At 38.1% G+C, this 24,972-nt stretch overlaps 1 protein-coding gene and 1 long non-coding RNA gene across 2 annotated transcripts in view; both read right to left on the minus strand.

Moving 5' to 3' along the window:
• Nucleotides 1-24,972, minus strand: part of aass (aminoadipate-semialdehyde synthase) — a 69,835-nt gene that overhangs the window by 36,524 nt on the left and 8,339 nt on the right. Inside the window, exons 4-10 of the mRNA XM_084934410.1 lie at nt 21,786-21,870; nt 17,297-17,364; nt 17,045-17,191; nt 16,863-16,941; nt 15,150-15,277; nt 8,497-8,645; nt 6,043-6,165 (exon numbers count right to left, since the gene is read on the minus strand). Of these exons, the coding sequence (XP_084790536.1) occupies nt 6,043-6,165; nt 8,497-8,645; nt 15,150-15,277; nt 16,863-16,941; nt 17,045-17,191; nt 17,297-17,364; nt 21,786-21,870 (779 nt within the window). The remainder of the gene's footprint in view (nt 1-6,042; nt 6,166-8,496; nt 8,646-15,149; nt 15,278-16,862; nt 16,942-17,044; nt 17,192-17,296; nt 17,365-21,785; nt 21,871-24,972) is intronic.
• On the minus strand, nt 564-6,031 carry LOC146383198 (uncharacterized). Its single transcript, XR_014800731.1, has 2 exons — nt 2,339-6,031; nt 564-2,135 (listed from the first exon to the last, which is right to left on the minus strand). It is a non-coding gene; the product is annotated as an uncharacterized LOC146383198 (long non-coding RNA).

Consider the following 24,972-nt stretch of genomic DNA (forward strand, 5'->3'; position numbering starts at 1 on the left):
CACAGCAATAGTACATTCATGTAGTTGTAAAGTATTCAGAATACATTACTTCTATAATCTTTGGTGGAATACATTTTAAAATTAACCTTCCCAACACTGTCAACAGGTTAGCACCTCATACCACAGTGCAGCAAAGCAGTCTCATGAGCGCTGGGAAGGACAAGCCCAGAGCCCAAAACAGACAGTGCAGGAGATGACAAGGTTAGTAATTGTATGGTGAAAATTATACTTTTAGTTATCTTGATTGGCAAAAGAAAAGTAAATACAAAATCTGCTTCTCACATATAGGGAATTTCCAAGATTTTTTTTTTCAAAACTTCTTCAATTTCTTTCATTACAGCTGTCCTGTTGACCCACAGTGAGAGGCATCATTTCACAAACACCAGGAAGACTGAAACTCATCGCCAGGATCAAGCAGGGCTCGTGACCTTCACCAGCAGCTCCCTCACAAGAAGGATAAACCCAGCATTTCATGAACACTGATGGAGACCTTTGCTTTGTGTAATGTTAGAAGTACTCAGATAATCCTCAGAGGGTCTGGACTTTTACATAATATAATGGAATAGAATAGAATTCAACTTTATTGTCATTGCACATGCACAGGTACAGGGCAACGAAATGCAGTTTGCATCCATCCAGAAGTGCTTTAGCCATGATATAGATATATTACAATATATATTAGCAATAATATAGATATGTAAGTATATTACAGAAATGGGTCTATTATGGTATGTTATAATGTACACGGTATGAAGTATGTTATGAATATTCTATAACTATAAGTATGTACAGGCTGTAGTGAGTACAAGCGACAGGCTATGAACAGGATATAAATATGAAATAAAAAACTATACAGAAATCTGAGATATACAGTTATACAGAAATGTGAACTATGCAAGTTATAAACAGTTGTAGGATTAAAAATTATCGTATGTACAGAATGATTATTTACACAGAACTATACAGTAGTGCAGTTAAGTAATCGCTATAGCTATAAACTATAGTAATAGCTTTAAGTCCTGTAGAAAGTTAAATATATGTTGTGCTCTCTGGTTACTCTGGTATGAATGACTCTGAATTACTTTATGATAAATAACACACTATTGTCAAAAAACAGTGAAAGAATTCCAGATCACAAGTTTTTAGTTCAAATACAAGTAACAACCTTTGACTTTAATCAGGTTTTATTTAATTGTGTCAGAGAAAACATCATTGTCATGAATCGCTGTGCGGCAGGCAGGAGTTGGACCCAAAATGCAGGACTCACAGACTCAGGGGATGAACTCAAAATCACAGCTTTATTTGCTGGCAGGGAAAAAACATACAAACTAAACTAATCTAAACTGGGAACAACAAACTAAAACTCACAGGGAGATCCACACAGCATGAGGGACGACACGACACAGACTCAGAGAAACACAGGGTTTAAATACACTGGGAAGTAACGAGGGGAATGAGACACAGAAGGAGGGCACAGCTGGGAGAAATCAGGACTGACGAGACAAGCAAAGCAGGACGCATTCACATAAGACACGGACCTTCAAAGTAAAACAGGAAGTATGACACAGAGACGCGAACTAGACTAGGGGAGACAGAGCAACTAAGAAACACAGACAACACCAACAACAAAGAGACACAGAGGGCAGCTACTAAATACTCAGAGAACTAAACAGAATACAAGAAAACCAAACTAAGACACTACTTAAAGAATAAACTGGGACAACAAAGAGAACTAAGAACATAATACAAAAAACTCAGAGGCACAAGAAACTCAAAACACTGGGTCACTGACCCAGGACCGTGACAATCATGTGCTCTTCATGTAGCTGCGTACATTCAGTGTTTAAAACAGAAGTTGTGCAGGTCTGAGATCAGCAGTTTTCTGAAACACCAAACTGAGGTCCTGTTAGTGCTGATGTATAGTGACACAAATACAGGGGTGATTAATCCTTTTGACTTTTTGTCTTTAAATTTATCAATAAAACAGCTGCAGCTTTCACTGACAGCACATGTGGTACTTTAACCTTTGTACTGTTTTCTTCAGTTAATTTTGGAGTTACTACAAAGATTGACGATATAGGATCATCTGTCTGCTGTCACTGGGTGGTGCTGAGGTCTGAATCTGAGGACGGCTCCTGTAATCACAAACAGAACAGAATCATCACAAACTGAAATATAAAGTTTATCTCTCAAATCTGAAATAGAGCTGATTCCTTCTCTGTCCTCACACACTCGGAATCTGAAGTTGTTCAGTCCTACAGTTCTGCCGACAGCTGTTTATTTTTTTATTTGTTTTAAAGGCCTTATATACTAACACATTTTCTAATATCATGTTTACCTTTGAGTTGTTGATGCTTTATAAATGGACATCTGCAAAGATGAGATGATGGAGCAGGTTTCAGTCGAGGTTCAGTCTGCTGCTGCATCCTGGTCACAACATACAGAGGTGTTATCAGCTCAGTATTGAACAAGAAATATTAATGTTTCAAATTATTTGTCCTAAAGGATGCAAGCTGTACAGAGTACTGCACATGTGACTAGGTCTAGCTAGGTCTTTAGCTAGCTAGGTAGCTAGCTAGGTAGCTAGCTAAGGACCTAAATTACGGATTAGCTTACAAACACATTTAACTTACCAAAAATAATGCGGTGGGGCCTCAGGTCCTCCTGTCCGGTAGTCCAATTTACTGAAGAACACCTCAGGCTGTCACTTTGAAATAGTCGGTAATGTAAACGCTGGACCTCTCAGCATCTGCCATTCCCGAACAGACACGTGCAAGTTTGTCCGTGACCGCAGCCGCGTCGTCAGTGTTTTCTCCAGTCATTGGTCAGCATTATAATATATGCAAATACATGCGGGTCGGAATCCCCGCCCCCCCAGCGCGCCCCCGGACGCCAAAACAGTGCCAGCAGAGTGAAACTGAAAAATGGATTGAAACCGAAAGAAAATGGATTGAAACCGAAAAAAAATGGATTGAAACTGAAAAAAAAAATTGTAAGCGAAAACAAAAAATTACAGTTTCAATTTTTCGGTTTCAATACAAGATTTTTCAGTACATTTATTTCAGTTACAATATTTTTTTTCGGTTTCAATATTTTTTTCGGTTTCGTTTCAAGGTGGCATCGTTCTGATTCCATAGTCTATATCCTGTTTTCCTTCTCTCACCCCAACCGGTCGCAGCAGATGGCCGCCCCTCCCTGAGCCTGGTTCTGCCGGAGGTTTCTTCCTGTTAAAAGGGAGTTTTTCCTTCCCACTGTCGCCAAAGTACTTGCTCATAGGGGGTCGTATGATTGTTGGGTTTTTCTCTGTATCTATTATTGTACGATCTACTGTAAAATATAAAGCGCCTTGAGACGACTGCTGTTGGGATTTGGCGCTATATAAATAAAATTGAATTGAATTGAATTAACTAAGGGAGAGCTACCTGATCCACCCTAACTAAAAGCTTAAAGGTACTTTGATAGCACTTTATAATCCCTGTAATAAAATGTAATTTTCAGGTACTTTGCTTGAAATTCTGGGTCCTTTACAAGAAAGAAGAAACACATTATATTGCAAGTAATTTTAAAAGCACAAAAGCAGTTTTCTTAAGTCCAGTGTGAGTAATTTTAAATGCAGTGTAATTTCATGGTAATTTATGGAAAAAATTTGGCATTTGGCTGGAAAGACAGGTTGTGCTGGAAAGGATGTGAAGCAGGTTAATGTGATAAAGAGATAGAGATGTAAATGTACTGATGTGAAGAATGTATTGAGAGGGTGGAAGCGAACTGTGAGCAACAGTATAGCTTCATGTCGAGAAAGAGCACAACAGATGGAATGTTTGTTTTTGATGTTATCAGGAGGCCAACCTGAAGGTGGCAGAGCTGAAGAGTTTAGTTTTTTATTAGACGTGAAGGGTTTGAAATGAGTGCCCAGGTTGAGCAATTTGGAGGACAAACTTGGAGAGACAACATGGTTTGGACAGAAGAGCAGAAAAAGATGAAGTAAAATGTATTGTAAGCATGTTCCTAAAATCTATAAATAAATGTTCCACTGAGTATATTTACTTTATTTCAAAAAAGTTGTTCATTTTTAAATGTGTATATACCTGACAAGCATTTTCTCCCCTAATCATCTTTTCAAAAATGTATACCATATAGCAATCACTTCCTTGTTTTGTTTTTAACACACAATTTCCTAGCTTTAAAATTATTTTCTTTGAGGTGTTGTCTTATTTTTAGTAAACTGCATTAGGAAAGGAAATGGTCGATGTTACTAGGTACATGCATACCTAATGATGTTACTTCAAACCCTTGGCCTACTAGTGTACCTTGAAAAGTACAGCGGTATTGTTTGTTTTTTCGTGGATATTACCATGACATTATGTTGTACTTAAAATTACTTACAGTAAAATGTATATGTCGTTTCCTGTAAAATACCTGGAAGTTAAACAAGATTACGATTAAGCAAGTGACCCCATAATATGGCACAGGGTACTTATGTTGTAAAAAGTTTTTTTGTTTTTCTGAAAAGTACAATGAAATTACATAGTACTTAAAATTACTTACATAGTACTTAAATTTACTTACAGTGTAATTATTTCATTATTTCCCGTAAAAAAAACTGACTTGTTACCCCCTTATTTTAGTACAATTTTAAGTTACAGTAGAATAATTTAAACATTATATTAGAAGTATTTGTAGGGTAAATATAGTTACACCGCAATTTCAGATAACACATGTTATAATTGCATGTAATTACAGGGTACTTAAACTCCTAAGTCAAATGTTGTATTATAAAGTGCTCCTGAGTTTGTCTCCTGAATCCAAACCAGGAGCTGGTTCCAAAGAAAATAAAGTCTGAAAGGTGAAGGCTTTGCCTCCAGATCTACTTTTATATACCCAAGGAACCACAAGTAAGCCAGCAGTCCAAGAGCAAAGTGCTCAACTGCCTGGTTCTGCTGAAGGTTTCTTCCTGTTTAAAGGGAGTTTTTCCAGTCGCCAATGCTCTTGCTCATAGGGGGTCATACGATTGTTGGGGTTTTTTTCTATTGTATATTATGGTAGGGTCTACCTTACAAAACAAAGCACCCTGAGGTGACTGTTGTTGTGACTTGGTGCTGTATAACTAAAACTGAATTGAATTGAACTGAAATCAGGTGGCATGGTACTGTTCTCGGCCTTCATTAAGTTTAAGAAGCCAACTGCACTGGTATATTTTTATGTACAAAGCCATCCTGGGTGAACTTCCTGCAGCTATGTAACCTCTTAATCCCTTTAAACAGCTGCTGTGATTTGCGGTCTCTTATTTTGCACCTTGTTCATTGAAAAACCTTCAGAGCACTTTAACAGAACAGAACTGAATAGCCCTTTATTGTCAATGTACAAAGAAATTATGGGTGATCCAGACCAACTGTGCAGGAGTAAAATATAAATAGCCAGCAGCTGCTTGTCTTTGTCTCCCTGGGAAAGTTCAGAGCTCTAATAAAGACTGTTGTAACTGAAGACTGTTATTCATAAACTGGACTTTGTATTTGTATTATTTTGTTTTATGTGTTTTAATGTTGTATTTGATTTTTAACTTGTAACACTGTAATAATATGCCTTCCTCGCCAAGTCTCCCTTGATGTTAATCTCAAGGGATCCCTGATTAAATAAAATAAATAAATATGAGGTCTTTAGGATAAAATAAGAAAGGAGTTTTTAAAAGCCAACTCAAGTAATAAATGCATGAACCAGTTTTTCTACATCACTCTGAGATAGGATGTTTGCATGTTTTATCCATGTCCAAATGCAAGTAAACAGTCCTACAGATTTGGATAATATGTGCATTGAAAGACCTATCCTGGTCAAAAATGACTCCAACATTCCTCACACAAAGGTCTAGCAGGATACGAATGGTGAGTTATGTTAATAAACCAAGCTGAACAGAAAAATATACAGAAATCATAAAAGATGCTGCTTGATGTAAAAATTGGAGTCTTTGCCTCAATCCTGAAACCCTGATCCAAACAAAACACAGTTGATGTTGGCACAAAGGCAAAACATGAACCGTTTGCGCTATACCTGTCATGATCAATATGCTGGTCAGCGTCATACATGCAGAAAGGCTTATCAATGGTGGTGCATTCATTCATGAACTCTATAGAGCCTCCAGTGTCAGCAGATATGTCGCAGATGGCCAGCAGCCTGCAGGAAGACAGAAAAGAAAACACTTATGAGGGTATAGCAGGCTGTGGGGTAAGGTGATCCAAACGGGTATGTCCTACAGGGAGGAGGCCCCAGCACAGACCCGGGACACGCTGAAGAGATCTATTGGCTGGCCTGGGAAAGGTTTGATGTTTCCTCAGATAAGTGGGGTGCCTTTGCCAACTATAGATAAGCAGACAAAAATGGCTGGATGATTTGTTTTATTATTTTAGATGTTAATTTTATTGAAGATGTCATGAGATGTCATGAATCACAATGCTTTTGTTTGTTTTTCAGATGTTATTTTGCCATATTTTAGTAATACGTGAACAGCTTTTGTAGTAACATGTTTTCATATTTATTCTCATATTTAACATCTCAAAAAGTTGATTCAGTTCATCTACACGTAGCGTTTTCAGTGGCAAAAAATGTTTCGTCGCTCATCCACATGACTTCTTTGGTCTCAGCTGATTGCAGGTTTTCCCAACCTTATAAACAGTATATTTGCATAATGACTAAAACTAGCACCACTGAAGAACAATGAGGTCAGTTTCTTGATCATTAATATACAAAATGTCATGACCATTGATCAACAATTACTGATCAAAGACAACAACATTATCATCCTTCTGGCAGACAAGGGTAGGTACACGGTTTTGCTAAACCAGAAACTATCATGAGAAAATTTTCTTGCTGCTCAGTTACAAAAATACTTGAAACAAGACCAGGAAGTGACTACAGGAAGAGGGTAGAGGAAGCAGTTAGAACAAGACAATACTACTGACCGGATGTCATTTTTTAATTAATTTATTTTATTTTTATTTTTTCTTTTATTTGGTTTTTATTTATATACAATGTATTTTTATTATTTAGTTCCAATGATACAAAAGTCTTGTATGATGTTACGTCTGTCTCATTTGTGTTCCAGTCACTGAAGCAGGGGAGGCAGTTTGTAAGAGATTACAGGATGACCCCAACCTCAGCAACAGGACTACTCTCAGCACCGACCAAGTGTGTTTGCTCTTGGAACTCTGACTTCATTCCACATATTTCTTTATTAACATATTAACTGGCTCCCCAGTTTTACCCATTGTAGCCAACTTTTAGATGGAAGAATTGGAAAAGAGTGCTCTGTTATCCTACCCTGGAACACCACCAAGTCATTGGTTCAGGTATCATTATCATTTCATTATCATTTTTATTTATGAACTGAACAGAAACAGAAATACAAAATAAATAGTACCAAATAACTTATAATTTATAATATTAATACCAAATACCAAATAACGGTCATACTGTATTAAATGCCAGTGAACACAAATGTGTTTTAGATGTGTCATCTGTAGGGGGACATTATTCCACAGTTTAGGCACTACAAACCCAAATGCTCGATTGCCTCTGTGAACGAGCCTACACCTTGGTATGGCTAAAAGCAAAAGATCATTTGAACTAAGAGATCTAGAAGTTGGATAAGGCAGGTAAGACAAATACCCAGTAGCCTGTCCATTTGGAGCTTAGTAGGTCAACAATAAAATTTTAAAATCAATTCTGAAGTGAACAGGGAGCCAGTGAAGAGAGAGAGAGAGAGAGAAAAGCACTGGTGAAATATGTTCATGTCTTTTAGTTCACATCAGAAGACGAGCTGCAGCATTCTGGACCAACTGCAGTCTTGGATGGCAGGTCTGACTAACTCCAACATATAAGAAGTTACAATAGTCCAGCTGGGATCTAATAAAAAGGTAAAGGTATGTGGATGACACCTGAGTGAAAATCAAATCTCAGGACATACCACAATTCACTGATCACATTTACTGTGGACCAACTGCTTCCTAAGCAAAAACCCTTAGTGATTTCTCATCTGTCAGGAGTATTGGAACAGCTGAGACATATTTTCTCTAAACACCACATCAGTCAGCTGAAACTGAAGAAGTCACTTGGATGACTGACGAAACCTTTCTCCCACTGAAAACGCTACGTCCAGATGATTTTTTTTTAAGATTTCCTTACCTGGATGATTGAACATCAAGACGTTTTTCTTCTTTGTTATTGAAGAATGTGATAACTGGTTTGAAATGCGTTTGTTATCGTTTTTCATTAAACGGTTTTCAAATGTAACTTCAAACCTGAGTGTTTCTTAGTGTTAGACCAGTTGGTTAGTCTAATTTTTTTTTCTTGTTTAGTCAACTAAGAAATTAGTCGCCAGGAATATCCCTAAAAGATAAACATGCAATCGCTGTTGAGATGCAGTAGCTACCACCACAGTACTTTTATTCATTCAGTAGAAAATGATTTCCAGCCTATATTTGTGATTTTCCTGTGCTGCGTTCTTACTTGTGAGGAAGCTTTGGTGATCCCTCGTTGTCTGCAGATGAGGATTTTTGTGGTCTCATGAGCATCTGAGCGTCCAGTCGCCTGAGGAGTCGAGGAGTGTGGGGGTCCCAATAAATACCATTGATCAGACAGGTTGTATAGGGTGCTACCTATAGTCAGGAAGAAACCACTGTCCAGTCATTCGCTATGTGTTGAACTACAGTGTGTCAGCCATTCAGTAGTGCTTTTGAAATCTCAACTGTAATTTAAATCTACAACTACAATTCTGAAAAAGTTGGAATGGTGTCTAAAATACATATTACACATTTTCTACAACACAAAACAAAAAAATATAACACCCTGAACTGCATTAAATAATACACTAACAATAAACAGTAAGTCTCTCTCTTCTAAGTCCCTGCGAGTAAACAGTTTTATAATTGATCAATTTTTATTTATTTATTTATTTTTGCCGCCTGTCCCATTTGGTTCTTTTGCCATCAGAATTATTGTCTGAAGGCCGAGAAAGACGCCCAACGGATTTACTTTACCAAGTGGACTATCCCGGCCTTGCCATATTGGTCCATTTGATTGACCTTTGTTTTTATTGTTTATTTATTTTATTTTATTTTCACTTGTTACATACGGGACAGACATAACTGGGGGAAAGGAAAGGGAGAAAGAATGAGAGGGAGGGAAAGAAAAACAGCGGGGAAGAGGAAATGTGATAAAGAAAAGAAAATTGATCAATATACTGATTTAATTTGAGTTAAGGACCTGGTTATACTACAATGGGTATGTTAGTTTATATTCACGTGCAACTCATTTTTAGTATCTTGCCCAAGAATAGTTTGCCTGGGATCAAACTATCAACCTAACAATTGGTAGATGACCTGCTCTACCTTTATAGCCACAACCTGAACAGAAAGGGTGGACAATAAGTTAGTTCCACACCCGTGGAGGCCAAAAACTCAAAAATGTTCTGTGCTAGGACCAGTTCTGTTTCTGTACACCTGCTTCCTTTACACACTATCATTCGAAGGCATAGCAAATATTTTCATTGCTATGCAGATGAAATCCAGCTTTATTGATCCATGAAGCCAGATGACACACATCAATTAGTTAAACTGCAGGCATGTCCTGGATGGGACCTGAATGACCTCTAATTTCCTGCTACTAAATTCATACAAACTGAAGTTATTGTATTTGACTTTAAAACATGTTGTATGACTACTTTAGGCTTGGTGTTTGATCACAACTGTTTTAATTTCATGTCACCTGTTATTTGACTGCTCCCTAATGTGGAGATCAGGGAAATATTTTACTGCTACTATTCATAACCATCATTACCATTACATTAATTATCATTTCATCAAAGCATTTATTCAATAGATTACACATGTTCTTAGTTAAGATTATTATACCTATCACAGAGAGCTTCTGTCTGGTAAAAGGTCAGAAGCGTCAACAGGCGGGGTGAGGCCGAGTGCATTTTGAGGTCGAGACACACACACACACACACAAACAGTAGTTAGACTCATGTTTAGGTAAGAGTTCAAATAATAGTTTGCAAAACCTTGTAACTGTAAGATTACGTCTGCCTAAGGGACAGTTTGTTCCAGGAGATAAGCGAGAGTTAGAAGATTAATAGGAAGCACCTGGCCTCGAGACGGAGAAGATGTCCTTTTAAATGTGTCAAAAGTCATCAACAGAACATTTGTGGTTTTGAAACTTATGCATGTATTGTATCTGCTTTGACACATGAGGGGGCGTCATAAATAATACCCTGATGTTATAAAAACAACTGCTTGTGTATTATTGGGCGGAGATCAATGCTGTCTGTGTGCAGTGTTCATCTCCCCACGCGTGTTCATTAAAATCATTGTTTGACCGACTCTCCTGGACCAATTGTTGTTTTTTGTGCTCACCCTCAATATTTGAACCCGTAACACTAACTTGAGCATTGTGCCTCACGTTAGGGAGTGTGTAGTTTAGTTTTTTTGTCCGATAACTTTGGAGAAACTTAGCCACCATTTTTACTGGCCTACTATGCCTAAAGATGTGGAATAATTTTGCTGCCACTCCAATTTTAAAGCATAGAGGAAATCTGGCTTTCCCAGTTGGAGCGCCCAGACTTCAGAATAACTTGCCACTTCAGAGTCTATACAGTCTTTCAAATTGCATATTAAAACTCACTTTTAATTCAAGTTCAGTTTGAGTACCATCAGGCTTGTTTTATCTTTGTTTGCTTTGTTTTCATGTTAAATATATTGTCATTGCCTCATCATGTCTCATTTTTCTGTATTTGCTTTTCTATTGTGTTTTCTTGTTCATTAAATAATTGTGAAGCTTTGGAAAAAGGATGGTATTAGTTATACTAAAATAAAGAAAATATTAAAAACAGAGCATTCATTGTGAAAGATTAAAACGGTAACTATGTGCATTTTAAAACTGACCTCACATATGCTTTTTGTTTTCTCAAATTAGTACTCCACACTATGGACTGTTCTCAGTCCAGCTATGGTTCCCCTGCTGCTCTGCACACACAGCAACCTGCCACAGCTCAATATTCCATCTGCTACACGTTCAGCCTCCAAAAATTATTCATCTTTTATCTAACTATAGTCCACTAGTCACTATGGTATTGACAACTGATCGCTAATATGGATAAATATCGGATAATTACTAATAGATAAACAGCTAATGTCAATGTGTGTGCTGGTCAGGCTGACATTTATGATAACCGTATAATATTTTAGTGTTGTTGAAACGTGTTACAATGGAAACATTAACTCTTGACCTCTTAACTCTGAACTCCTACAGGGGCTATGACACCAATAGAGTAAATTCACAGACTCCGCCCCCAGCACCATAGGTTCCAATCGAAGCTGAAGTGAAGCCGTTTCAGAACATTTTGCTCTACATATTTGAGTTGTTTGCCATGCTTGGTAAGTCATTTTTTCAAAGATTGTTTCAATTATTACTATTAGCTTTTACTTCTGTGGCTCTTTGGAGTTGGGACAAAGCTGTGTGAAAGGCATTAGCCATGTTGCTCGGTGATAGCATAATATTCTGTTTTAGCTAGCTGAAAGGTATTGTTTGCGGGCAAATACCACAGCCTTGAAAAAAAAGCTGGCATGTGAAATTTTTGGTCAAATACACCTAAAACAATGTCTAGAATGTGAAATGTTGGTATAATGGTGCTACTTGAAGCCTGAAAATGATCTCCCATTAAAAAAAACGAGCAAACAGCAGTAGCAGATGTCCTGACTGGGTTCTACGTTAGCATTTAGATCCCTCCAGAGTTTTGTGCACACGGTTTAGGTAAAAATGAAAAAGGTTGAGGTTTTACATTTAGTTCAGTATTACCTGTTGCCTGTGTCCTTGTCTTTTGGGAAAATACTTTACACAAGTAATGGCTCAAAAAGGATTCTTTTTTTTTACTGTGCTGCAATTGATTTGTGCCATTAATTAGTGTCAACTAATTTTTATTCAATCTCCACATAGGATATGCTTGTGAAGATGGAATATGGGGAAGAGCAGAAGTTCGTTGAAGTTCCACAAAGTGATGAATGAAGGACATGCATATTGTATTGAAGAAATAAGTGATGAGAATGCTGTTATTTGCATTTACCAGCTCACCTATGTCAGACCTTTTGATAAACAACATTCTAATGAAAGTGAGAACATGTACACTGTTACATCTTTCAGAAAATGTTTTGTGGTGCACAGTTCAGAATAAATGTTTTTCAAAAACCATTGCGTCTTTTTAGTAAATGTTTATTTCCAAAAGAAATTTCTTGAAGTTTAGAACCGTAAAATTCCCGCTTTTTAGAATTAATTAGAAGATAACTCTTACGTAGTTAAACTAAAATACTCTTTGAGAGTTAATATATAAACTCTTAACACCAAGTTAGCATTAGTAATTGTTAAATTATTAACTCCAGACAGATTTGGTGTTTAACACTAAATCAGAGTTAACGTACCAACTCTCCAAAAAGAGTTAAATTAACACTCTCTGGTGTGGACCCATATAGACACTTTAATAGTGTTGAAATCAAATCTGACAGTGTTAATTTGGACATGCTGGATTTGCTGTGTAGGTCCCAGAGACAAACTTAACACTACTGCTGCAACTATCTTACTTAGGTTTTAATGTTGATTAATATCTAAGCATTGACTTTTTGAAAACCCAACCTTAAATATGTTGGCAATACATCGCTAAGTAGCTTATTATTTTAATGTATCTGACTGATTTCACTGGGTGACATTAACTCACGGGGCACATTCCTCATAAGGCAGATAAGACAGTTACAGACAGTTCCATCACACTGGAAAAAAGTCTTAAGTGAATGTGAGTCCAAATGGTGTGTGTCTCTATGTTAGCCAGGATGTACCCTGCCACTCGCCATGTGGCAGAGCAATAGTTCTCGAGGCCTTCTGAAGGCCAAAGTTTTTATTTGGTTACTTTTTCACTCATCTTTTAGTCCAGTCCATGATGATTTTCAGAGGGATGTGTTTCTTGTTTGTTAAACCACTTAAAACCGACACATGATTCCCTTAAAGGCAAAAACACCTAACTCAAGAGATGAATGAATTATGGGTCTATGCATAATACAGAACCTAGCAAAGAACCAATTTTAAAATATAATATAAAAAGCTAATAACTAATAACTAGTTATTGGCTAATAGCTATTAGCCAATAACTTGCATATCTTGCCTGGTATGCATTACATTAGAAAAAGTATTTTTGAGGAAACTGGACAAGTGGAGGACAAAAGAAGTGGCAAGCCTAAAAATAAAAAAAATAAATCTACAACAGATGAACACTATGTTTTCCATTTTTCTCCTCAACACTACGGCTGTTCGACATAACGATATATATCGGATGACGATATAAAAACGTCTATCGTTTCATTTTACGCTATCGTTTGTTTCGTGGTGTCGCAAAATAAACTGTTTACGGCAATATTTTTTCATCGTTTTGATGGTCACTGTAGTGGCTATATTAATTTCTTAAAGTTCTCTCTTTCTCTTATATTTTATATAACCACACTACAGACGGACAAGCGCCTGTTTTTATGCGTTGTCGTTAGCAACAACGACGGTAACACCATCGCGTGTCCGCTTGTTTATGTTTCACATAAACCTTTCACAATAAAGCTCAAGATCCTGTTGAGACTTTTCAAAATAAACTGAATCACGTGAAAAAGCAGATTATTTACGGATGAGAATTAAAAAAGAGCCGCCAGGTGCTAAAAAATAAACCTTAGACTCAAACGTTAGAACAGGCTTTTCCCCGCAGCACGCCGTGTAATAAATACTCACAAAGAAAACGGCGCCCATTACAACTTATGTCTAAAAATGTATCGTTTCATGCATCTGTTAAAACACTCGACTCCAGCTACATGACGCGCAGCTGGAAACACTTTACGCAAGACGAGATTCACAGAATTTACAGAAAATGTTACATTTTTGTGATTTGTATCGTTATCGGGACGATAGATGTCTTATATCGGGATATGAGATTTTGGTCATATCGCACAGCCCTACTCAACACCATACCTAACCAACACCTTCTCGTCGTCTCCTCTGTTCACTTAACCTACATGTCCCTGAGGACACTCTCTGCCACTTCTGCATCCAGTAATGCCATTTCTGCATGCATGTACATTTCCAGAATTCCGTATTCTTTTCTAACCGACATCCAACCTGTGGGTCAAATGCACTAACAATATTCACACCTTCATTTTCCAGCTTCAAATTCATGATGCTGTCTGACACTATTCTTTCAAGATTACCCCTACTCCTTTCCACTTGCTCTCTACAGCAAAGTAGAACAGTCCAAATCCAGTGCTACTGACCTTGCTACCCTTCCACCTGGCCTCATGCACACACAATAACTCACTCTTCCTTCTCTCCATGTCAGTGAGCTCTCTCTCTTTACCAGTCATAGACCCTCCTTTTAAAGTCCCAACTCTCCCCTCCATAATCACATACCTTACCCCTTTCCTTTCCCTAATCTCTAATAATGTATATAAAAACATAGGGATTACCATGGTAAACACAGATCTAGAACCCTGCAAGTGGGCTTTATATTTGTACTTTAGTGACACATCAATACAGCATGTGTTTTGAAATGCCAGCACAACTTGACTTATTCATGTCTTATGTGGGCAGCACGGAGGTCAGCAAGAAGGTCCTGAGTTCAATTACACCATCAGACCGGGGTCTTTCTGTGTGGAGTTTGCATGTTCTCCCCGTGTTTGCGTGGGTTCCCTCCGGGTACTCCGGCTTCCTCCCACCGTCCAAAGACATGCAGTTTGTGGGGATAGGTTAATTGATTAATCCAAATTGCCCATAGGTGTGAATGCAGGAGTGAATGTGAGCACTGTCATGTGGCTGTCTGTCTCTGTGTGTTAGCCCTGCAACAGACTGGCGACCTGCCCAGGGTGTACCCCGCCTCTCGCCCTATGACAACTGGGATAGGCTCCAGCGCCCCCCCGCGACCCTGAAAAGGATAAGCGGAAGCGAATGGATGGATGGATGGATGGATGGATGGATGCCTTATGTGTTGCTGACTGAAGTAGAGGACAAGGCCCCCGAATAACAGATGGGGGTTGGAGTAATGTTGTAAGCAGGCCTTAGTGACAGACGAAAATTAAGAAACTCACGCTGGTCCTGAAGTGGGAAGTGTACAGTTCTGGATGGATCTCGTACTCAATGGGGTCATAGATGCCGTCACTCTTTCTTACAAGGTGGTGGTGTCGGCTAAGGACGGTGGCATACACTTTGGTCATATCTGGCAAGAAAACATACAGTTTGCTCTAGTTAAAATACATAATATAACTTAATGATAGTGATAAAAACGAACAAACACAATTGCATAATAAAAGGTTGTAGGAATACAGTTAGCTTTAGCCATAAATTAGTATATATCTAATCTTAATGTCACATTAATGATTCTAGTAATATTTTGACTTAATCTTTAATGATAATACAGTGAACTGACTTTGAATCCTAATAATTAGAGAGGTTTACTGTGGTGGGATGTGGAGTTGTGTGTGGTGTGGAACAACAAAGGTAGATGGAAAGCTGCTCTCATAAAAGCAAAGGAAAACACTGCAAATAAATATCACTTGACTTGCCAACTTGCAACTAACCAGGGAACATCATTCATGTCTCACAGACTACAAGGACTGTACGAATTACTGGCATTAAATGTGTTCGGACCAACTTCTACCACCCTCAGACTGATGGGGTGGTGGAACGGCTGAATAAGACTTTAAGCTCCGTGATTCGCAAGGTCATTTACGCGGATGAACACAATTAGGATTGCCAGTTAGACCCTCTTTCGTTTACAGTGAGGGAGGTGCCCCAGAGTTTCATGGGCTTTTCTCCCTTTGAGTTACTGCTCAGCAGAACTACACTACTGCCCCTTGTGATGTGATAGCTCTGTTTGAAAAATCTTCACCGAGCATAACACCCCAGTAGATCTCAGACCCAGCAACAACCTCAGACAACAAGATGGAAAAACACTGGAAAAAAAGAAAAGAAAACAATGTTGTGTATGTTATATGATGAGCAGTTCTCAGACCAACACATAGGAGGGACGAAACAACCACTCCAAAGGTACGTAGCGCCACAAGAGAGATCCAGGTCTTTAGGACAAGATTCAGCTATAATTTCACTTAAATGAGGGGACACACTGTTTTCATGATGCTAATATTCACATTTTGCACAGAGAAGATGGATGGTTTCAGAAAAGAGTAAATGAGTAAATGGATATCCACTGAATAGAGGTAGTGACCTACAACACCAAACAGGTGCCACCTATAATACAGTCCTGAGATCATTTTCCAAGTGATTCACCTCCAATTCACACCTTGTCTCATGTGATCCTAATGACTCACATGATGGCAGAACGGGTCAGTGACTCTCAGTATCTCAAAGTTGACAACCCCACAAAAACAGGGATAGAGATGACAGACGTTTTATTATCATCATCTGGTATATTTTGTCATATCCCACAGCCCTAAAATAAATTGTCAGATATTTTGTTTTTTTAGGTTCATGACTTTCCAATTTATTCACAGAGGCAAAAATAAAGGAACATAGTAAAAGTTTGGTTAATAGTAAGAACTTTTTGATCAATCTAGAAATTTATAAATGTTGTTATTTTCTAAACACATTTCATTTGTATTATAATCTGTAAGCAATGTTTAATTTAAGTCCTTGTGCTTTTTGTGGTATCCATGTTTTTCCACATTCCAAATAACAAGATCAGACAGACCATTTCCCCAAAGAACTTGTGTGTTTAAAGTGCTACAACCCACCACGGTCACTCCAACAGCTGAAAATTGCATGATGCTCAAAATATTTCATACCTCCTGTTTCAGAGACGTCCTTCAACTCGTGAGGTTCAACATATTCAACAGGAAGCTCGTTGATGATGTCTTGGGCTCCCTGCAAGAAAGAAAAAAGATGCATAAAATGAAACATTCATCACAAAATCCTCCTTAATGTATATTTTCTGACTGAGTGTTTGGTTGTGTCTAAGGTTTTGTACCTTGGAGACATTTCCTGTTCCAGTGAAGCAAAATGTGAGGGGTCCAATGGATTTGGGCATAAGCCCCATTGAAATTTCATACCCACAATCCCTGACTGCTTGGATGGCCTGGCTTACATTCCTATAGTTATGAGCCATACCAATGTGCTGGATATGAATCATGTGGAGAAAAGGACATCACATGTGAACTCTTTATAAGGACAAAGTTGTTTTTAACATTTTTTTGAAATGATAAAGAATGTCCACTCTTACCATAAACGGAGTGTGGTGGCCGAGAGCCAAGAAGCGCAGCCCCAATCCATGCAAAATGTTAATCATTCCTGAACAAAAATAAAGAGAGATTAATTTACTTCAAAAAGAACAATTTACTAAATAATAACACACAAAACAGTAATTTATAATGTGGTCATCATAAACAATTAAAATGACAGAAATATTTATAAGACAGAAAAAGTTGGTCATTAATTTAAGGTTAGAGGGTGATTTTTAGTATTCTGTGCCATTTAAGCTCCCATGACAGACTAACTATTGTATGTTGTATAAAAATACAGGCCATTCAAAATGGCTCAGTATGTATTTGTAAAAGCTTGCCTTACACCATCAAACTCTCATCTACCATAGAAAACCATCTTATGTATGCAAAATTATGTTCTTAATTGTCTTCTAGTTACATGACTTACAGCTAGTTGTATATAGTTTTGGAGGAAAATCATCTACAAGAACCAGAATAAACAGCTTTTTCTATCTGATTTCTCAGATCTTTTGTCCCGATTTAGGTTCAGATAACATAATTATAAAGTCCAGCAAGGGCCAGGACAGTCTCCTAAAGATGATTCAGCTGCAGGATCGGGGTGCCATCTGTGCAGATCTTGCTCAGGAATGGCAGCAAGCAGTTGTGAGTGCATCTGCACACTCAGTGAGCTGAAAACTCTTGGAGGATGGCCTGGTGTCAAGAAGGGCAGCAAATAAGCCACTTGTCCCCCCTAAAAATATCAGGGACAGGCCGATATTCTGCAAGAAGTACAGTGAGTGGACTGCTGAGGACTCAGGTAAAGTCATTTTCTCTGATGAAGCCCCTTTCTTATTGTTTGGGGCATCTGCAAAAAGGATTGTCCAGATAAGAAAAGGTGAGCACTACCATCAGTCCTGCCTCAAGCCAACAGTAAAGCATCCTGAGACCATTCGTGTGGGGTGCTGCTTTTCAACCAAGGAAGTGGGATCCCTCACAATTTTGCCAAAAAACACAGCCATGAATAAAGAATGGTACCAAAACATCCTCCGACAGCAACTTCTTGCAACCATCCAAGAACAGTTTTGTGATGAACAATGCCCTTTCCAGCCTGATGGAGCACCGTGCCATAAGACCGAAGTGATAATAACTAAGGGGCTCGGGGAACAAAACATTGAAATTTTGCATCCATGGCCAGGAAACTCCCCAGACCTTAATCCAATTGAGAACTTGTGGTCAATCCTCAACAAGCAGGTTATGAAAGAATGGGTTGCCATCAATCAGGATTTGGCCCAGAAGCTTGAAAATGAAGGGCCAACACTGCAAATATTGACTCTTTGCATAAACTTAATGTAATTGTCAATAAAAGCCTTTGAAACGTAAACAGTGCTTGTAATTCCTACTTCAATACGTCACAGAACAACTGACAAAAAGATCTACAAACACTAAGGCAGCAAACTTTGTGAAAAGCAATATTTGTGTCATTCTCAAACCGTTTGGCCACAACTGTACTGTCTGCTTGCCTATCACTCCCACTTATTTCAGCTTGTGTCAGAGGATGAAAATAATGACACAGTCTACATTACATTTATTTTTATTCCATAAAAGGATGAGAGCGTGATGGTAAAGTGCAAACTGCATCCAGGACAGAACAAACTGCATTAAGCTTCTAACACAACTTCAGCTCTTTGCCAGTGCCTGCACAACAATTAGGGGAAATACCTCCAACATGCACAAACATTTGACCACACAGCATACAATTCAACTGCACAAATGTAATATCTTCGCTAAATTCTTATCAATTCCCATTCCTACTCCCTGGTATAACTCTCAAACTTAAAAAATAGAACCCGTAAGTTGGGGAGGAAATGCCATCTCAATTTAGAAGATCTTTATTTGGCCTGTAAAAATAGTTGCCCCTCCGTAAATCTAGGGTGTCTTGTTATTCATCACTGACTGAAGTGATGAATAAAAACAACCATAGGTTTCTCTTAGGCACTGTAGCTAGGCTAACTAAAAGTCAGCATTTTGTTAAGCCAAGCATTTGTTTAACCATAACTATTAATGACTGAATTCATTTTTTCACAAATAAAGATTTTAACAGTGTTAGGAAGGTTATTTTTAAAATGTATTCCACAACAGATTACAGATTACAGATTACATGCCCCAAAATGTATTTTGTAACGTATTCCGTTACGTTACTCAGTGAGAGTAATGTATTCTGAATACTTTAGATGACTTAATATATTATCATGCTTTTTACAACTACATGAATGTCCTATTGCTGTGTGATTTATTACTATTACTGAAGGCTACTCGTCATACCAATACCAACTAGATTTTTAAATCTTAATATAAAATGAGTAACAGTAGGGTGGACATTACGTAAGGCTGCACTTTTTGCAGCGATCTCGTATAGAAAACTATTCCGTGCGTATATAAAACTGGTCCACGGCTCCGAACCGTAGTAAAGGGACCTCTGGCTAATATGTCGGGTTCTGTGTCCAGCTCGTAACCGAAAACTAGCTTTACTTTGTTGTCTGGGTCAACTTTGCTAGCGAGAGACAGAGAGAGGCGTTGAAAGGCTGCTCCAACGGAACTTATTGTATCGGAGGAAAACACGAACACAGTGTACAGTCGAGTCTTAATAGCTTAGTTACAACTGGGCTACACTGCCCATGAGGCTACTTTCTTTAGGGCTATGCCTGTAACACTCTGCCTATTGCCTTCATATTAAATAATTTTTTGAACAATAATTTTTAAAAAGATTTCTTGACGTCATTATGCGAGCCGCAAGTAGTGGTGACATGGGCCGTGAGATTGAGAAACAGGCATTAGAGCCTCTTAATGCGTGTTTTGTTTGGGTTTCCACCGGCGTGGAATTACCAAAAATAGAGAGAGCATAGCTTAACATATGAAACAGGAAAAGACCGCCGTGTAATCCCTTTATTTCAACAAAGTAACTGTATTCTGAATACCACCTTTTTAAACGGTAACTGTAACGGAATACAGTTACTCATATTTTGTATATTAAATACGTAACGCCGCTGCATGTATTCCGTTACTCCCCAACACTGGATTTTAATCATTAGGAAAACAATTATTTACAGCTACTCTCAATACAATTGATATTTAAAGGGGGACATGGACTGGTCCCAAGCTTTGGGTAGTGGCCAAAAGAACAAGATTGTGGAAATGAGCATAGGAAACCGCAGGAAATGAGTTTTGTGACTGGCCTTTTCCTACCTTCATCTATGATATCAATTTGAAAATCCTTCCTGAGTTATTGCATTCAGAAAATTTTCAGACAACTTGACCTCTGACAAACTCTGCTACGGTATTGATTTGAAGCTCCTACGTCATGTTATAATGGTGTAGATGTTAATTAAGATTAATAATAATTCAGTGTCCAGAGTTTTACTGACCCATGTACATTCTTATCGGCTTGTGAAAAGCTTTTATTTGTATATTTTTAAATATTAATGCGATCTAATTAACACAGTATTTTATATTACAGCCTGCTTACTGCAGGTATCTACAAGTACGGCTGCCGTCAGAATTCATTAAGCTGTACAATTTAAACATGATATCAGGTATCAATCATGGTCTCAGTACTATCAAGTTAACAGTTCATCTGCATGTTTTAATAATAAAACTTCTTGAGGCTTACTGCAGCGGTGGATGGAGCAGCTACAAAGTTTGTTCTTATTCACGTTAGAATTTGTTGATCAGGTCCTTTGATGAAGGATTCCCACTAGCATTCTCAGTGAATGATTTAATGGTGCTGTTTATGCTATAAACATGTTTTCTTTCACGCAACCTGAGCTCACCATCTTGGTACCGGATGAATGAGGTAAGCTGTATAAAGAGCTTTGAGTGCTCATGAGAACAGAAAAGCACTCTACAAGAACCAGTCCATTTACTGTTTGTCATAAAGAACACCCTTAAACCCTTTAAGCCTTTTGTTTTCTGACTTTGCTGGGCCAGGAGGAGCTCTTCTTGATCCAACTAATTGTGGGTATTTATGTATGGGGTCAATAGTGTAGTGTCTAGCACATTTTCCAAACATGCAAAAGATCTTTGGTTTAAGACCAGGAGGAGGCATAAATTCCTAGAAGGGTTGCATCAGGAAGGGGATCCGGCATAAAAATGTGCTGAGTCAAGCACACGGATCCACGTCTAAAAATAAGGGAGCACACGAAAGAAGAGTATGGCTGGACAGAGGGATTTCTTATGAGTCCTACTTTCATTATTTTTTTTTATGTCAGTAATGGCATAAAATTCTGTAACAGTTTATACTGAATAACAGATTTTGATCTTGCAAGTCCGAGTTAACAGTGTCAACAGTGGTCTGACTGATCAAATGATAAAGGCCATGTTTTTACGAATGATTCACTTCTGTCCATGATCTGACCTGATCTTCCCTGATCCCAAAGTTTGCTACAGTGCAACTCTTTCTACACAGTCGGGGAAATAATTAACAAAATTAGGAATCCCAGCAGCCTTTCTTACCTGCGACACCAGCCCACTGGCCAAATGCTACAATCCGGTAACCATTAGCATCAACCATCTTCTCATAATCAATGAGCCGGACCTCCTGCACAGACAAAAGAAACTTTGTTAGTGTTTTTGAAGGGTGTGAATTTAAATGGAAAATGAAATCCAGCCTTCGGCAGAGCATGCTGTATTTCTTTATTTACTGTACATCAAAATCATTAGTTGAGTAGCAACAGCTAGAAATCTGAATCCGTTTTCATTATTTGTTGAGAAGTTTGGACACATAGTCATTTATGGGTTTTCTTTATTTATGTCTTTATTATTTATTTTTCATTTTAGTGTATTTTGTTTTTAGATTTTTCAAAGTGAACACCAATCATTTTAAACTCCCAAACACCTGTGGGAAAAACTCCTATGCTCCGATCCCCATCAAAAGTAATTTCTCTCTCAGATATATGGTAGACTCCTTTCATCTGTTTATTCCTCACCATCCAATGTTAAATCTGCATGGGAGAGAGTGCTGGGAATTAGCCTGAACAAGTGTTGGAATGTAAACCTCGATTCACACCCACCTCTCTTTATACAATTTCAGGATTCACCTATCTAAAGCTGTCTATCAATTTTTTATACTTAAAATCAATAGCTTCAATAAATGTCAAGTTTTACATTACCTTTCTCATATATCGATTAGTCAATTGGAGTTCTTACCATTCATCTTATTATTATTTTCTTTATTAATAAATTCACCTTATTATTGGCAATACAACACCTACTCTTCTTCTGGAAAACAGTGCCCTGTACCACACTCAGTGGCTCCGTGAAGCAATGTCTTTATTTAATCCAATTTTATAATCCTTGATCAGTCTCCTGATAGTGATCCCAATTTCTTGTCCTCCACCTTTCCAAATCTAATAAGTCATAACCAATGGATCTTTTATTGTCATTGTTTGGACTTGTGACTAAGATTGTTTCACCCTGTCAAACCGCATTAAATCTAATTTAACTTAATAAAATTAAATGAAACAAATAGTAACTCAATCTGATTTAGGTCCGTACATTGATTAGCACACTACAAAACTTTGATTTTGTATTCTTTGATCCATTCAGAGGTAGACTTGCTGGTGTGTTTTGGATCACTGACCTGCTGCATAACCCAAGTGTCCTTGAGTTTCAGGGCACAAACTGACAGCCAAACATGCTCCTTCAGGAAACAATCTCCTTTTTCAGTAAAGAGCCGAATTCATGGTTCCATCAATTATTCCTTTTGTATAGTTTCACTGGTTCTTCTATACTTATACTAAATAATTTTCATTACTTTATATACCACTTCATTTAAATATGACAACTTAATCTATAATAATACAGAGTAACAGATTTTATTTATATTCTATATTAACGACTCAAATCATGCAAATCCATGTCCCCCTTTAAGCAGTGATTACATTGTGCAACATGGACGGTTGTAGACATCATAAGGGTGAAGTCAACCATTTGGCTACATGTGCAATTTTTGCATTCTAATGGTAAATCTCTACAGAAGTGTCTGCCCATAAAAAAAACAGGAAGATGAGCAGAAATCAGCACAGACTGTCATGCTCACTGTCTGATGACAATGATGTTTGGACCCAAGGAGAACCCAGGAGATATAAAGAATAATCAAGGTTTTATTTCAGTCTTACCCCCGCATACTGTGAGATGCGACTCTCTACTGAGAGAGGACCGCTGCTGTCAAGCTACAGCAAGTTCATGAAAAATTTAACAGACGTAAAGCTTGTGAACTATGACAGCTTTGGTTTTAACTTGATCTTAATCCAGTTTTGGTGTTAATGTGTCAAAAAATGAAAACAATCATTGCTGGAAGCAGTTAACAAGCTTGTTTTCATTAACATTTAAACTGTCTGTGTCACGGTTCTGGGGCGATTCGACCCAGCATTTTGAGTTTATTTTGTTTTGGTTTATTTTTTGAATGATGGATTGTTCTTTATGTTTCTCTGGTGCTTTCTTGATTATTATTATAATCTATGTTTCAGTTATTCTTGTTAAGAGATTAGTTCTTATGTTTGGTTTTTCTCTGAATTATGATTTGCTTGGGTTTTGAGTAGTGATTCATGTTTCCTGTTTTATTGTGAAAGTCTTTGTCTTATGTTAGTGTGTGCAGCTTTGTTCCCCCTGTCTCGTCAGCCCTGATCTCTCCCAGCTGTGTCTCCCTCCTGTTGTCCATTCCCTCATTATTACCCTGTGTATATAAGCCCTGTGTTTTCCCGTGCTTGGTGTCGCGTCGTACCCTCAGATCCTGCCTGTGTGTTCCAGTTAGTGTTTTCATGTTTGGTTTCTGTTTTGTTGGTGCCAGCAATAAAGCTGTGGTTTTAAGTTATATCTCCGTCTCAGAGTCCTGCACTTGGATCCACATCTCCACCTGCCCGCACACAGAGCCCTGACAGTCTGAGCAGGTGATTGAAAGGACTGAAATTAAAGGTGTTGGTTTTTTATCCCAAAAATTGATCACATCGTGTGTGTGTGTGTGTGTGTGTGTGTGTGTGTGTGTGTGTGTGTGTGTGTGTGTGTGTGTGAGAGAGAGGGGGAGAGAGAGAGAGAGGAAAATGTGTGTCAGGCGAGTCTTGGTTTCAGGTTTCAACACTCATGCCTGTCATTGACCTTGTGAAGAGTGATCATATGATTGCTTCACTTTGCCTGCAGTGCTTGAACTGAAACTTGAGAAGAGTTCAGCTACTCAAGCAGCAACATCTCAATTAATCGATTTACGTTATTAAAATATTCACAGAGAGCAACATAACTGCTTGTGGAATTTTGCTCCCAAAACGAAACAGCCAATCACTGCAATGAATAATCAGTCTGTTGTACATGAATAAAGTTTGTAACCAGCAGCTAGTTTGGTGATCAGAGCACAGTTAGCTTGCACTACATTTTTTGTTGTTGCTTATAATAGTCCTTTTAACAAAGACAACCCCAAATGACAGGTGCAACCACTGTCAAGTGTTGAAGCAACACGTACATCTAAATCCTGCCTTAAACCCTCACGCTGTTGAGTTCTTGAACCTAGGATCTTCTTGCTGTAAGGGAAAAGTGCAGACCACCACACTGCCCACCTTTGTCTTTGACTCAGCATATTACTTAAAAGAAGAAAAACTCATACTGTTTAAAAAAAGTTATTTTCAAGGCTAGCAAAAGAAGAGAAAAGACA

This window comes from Perissodus microlepis, chromosome 7 (assembly GCF_051167445.1).
Source record: "Perissodus microlepis isolate ML-2025 ecotype Zambia chromosome 7, ASM5116744v1, whole genome shotgun sequence".
NCBI classification, from domain to species: Eukaryota; Metazoa; Chordata; class Actinopteri; order Cichliformes; family Cichlidae; genus Perissodus; species Perissodus microlepis.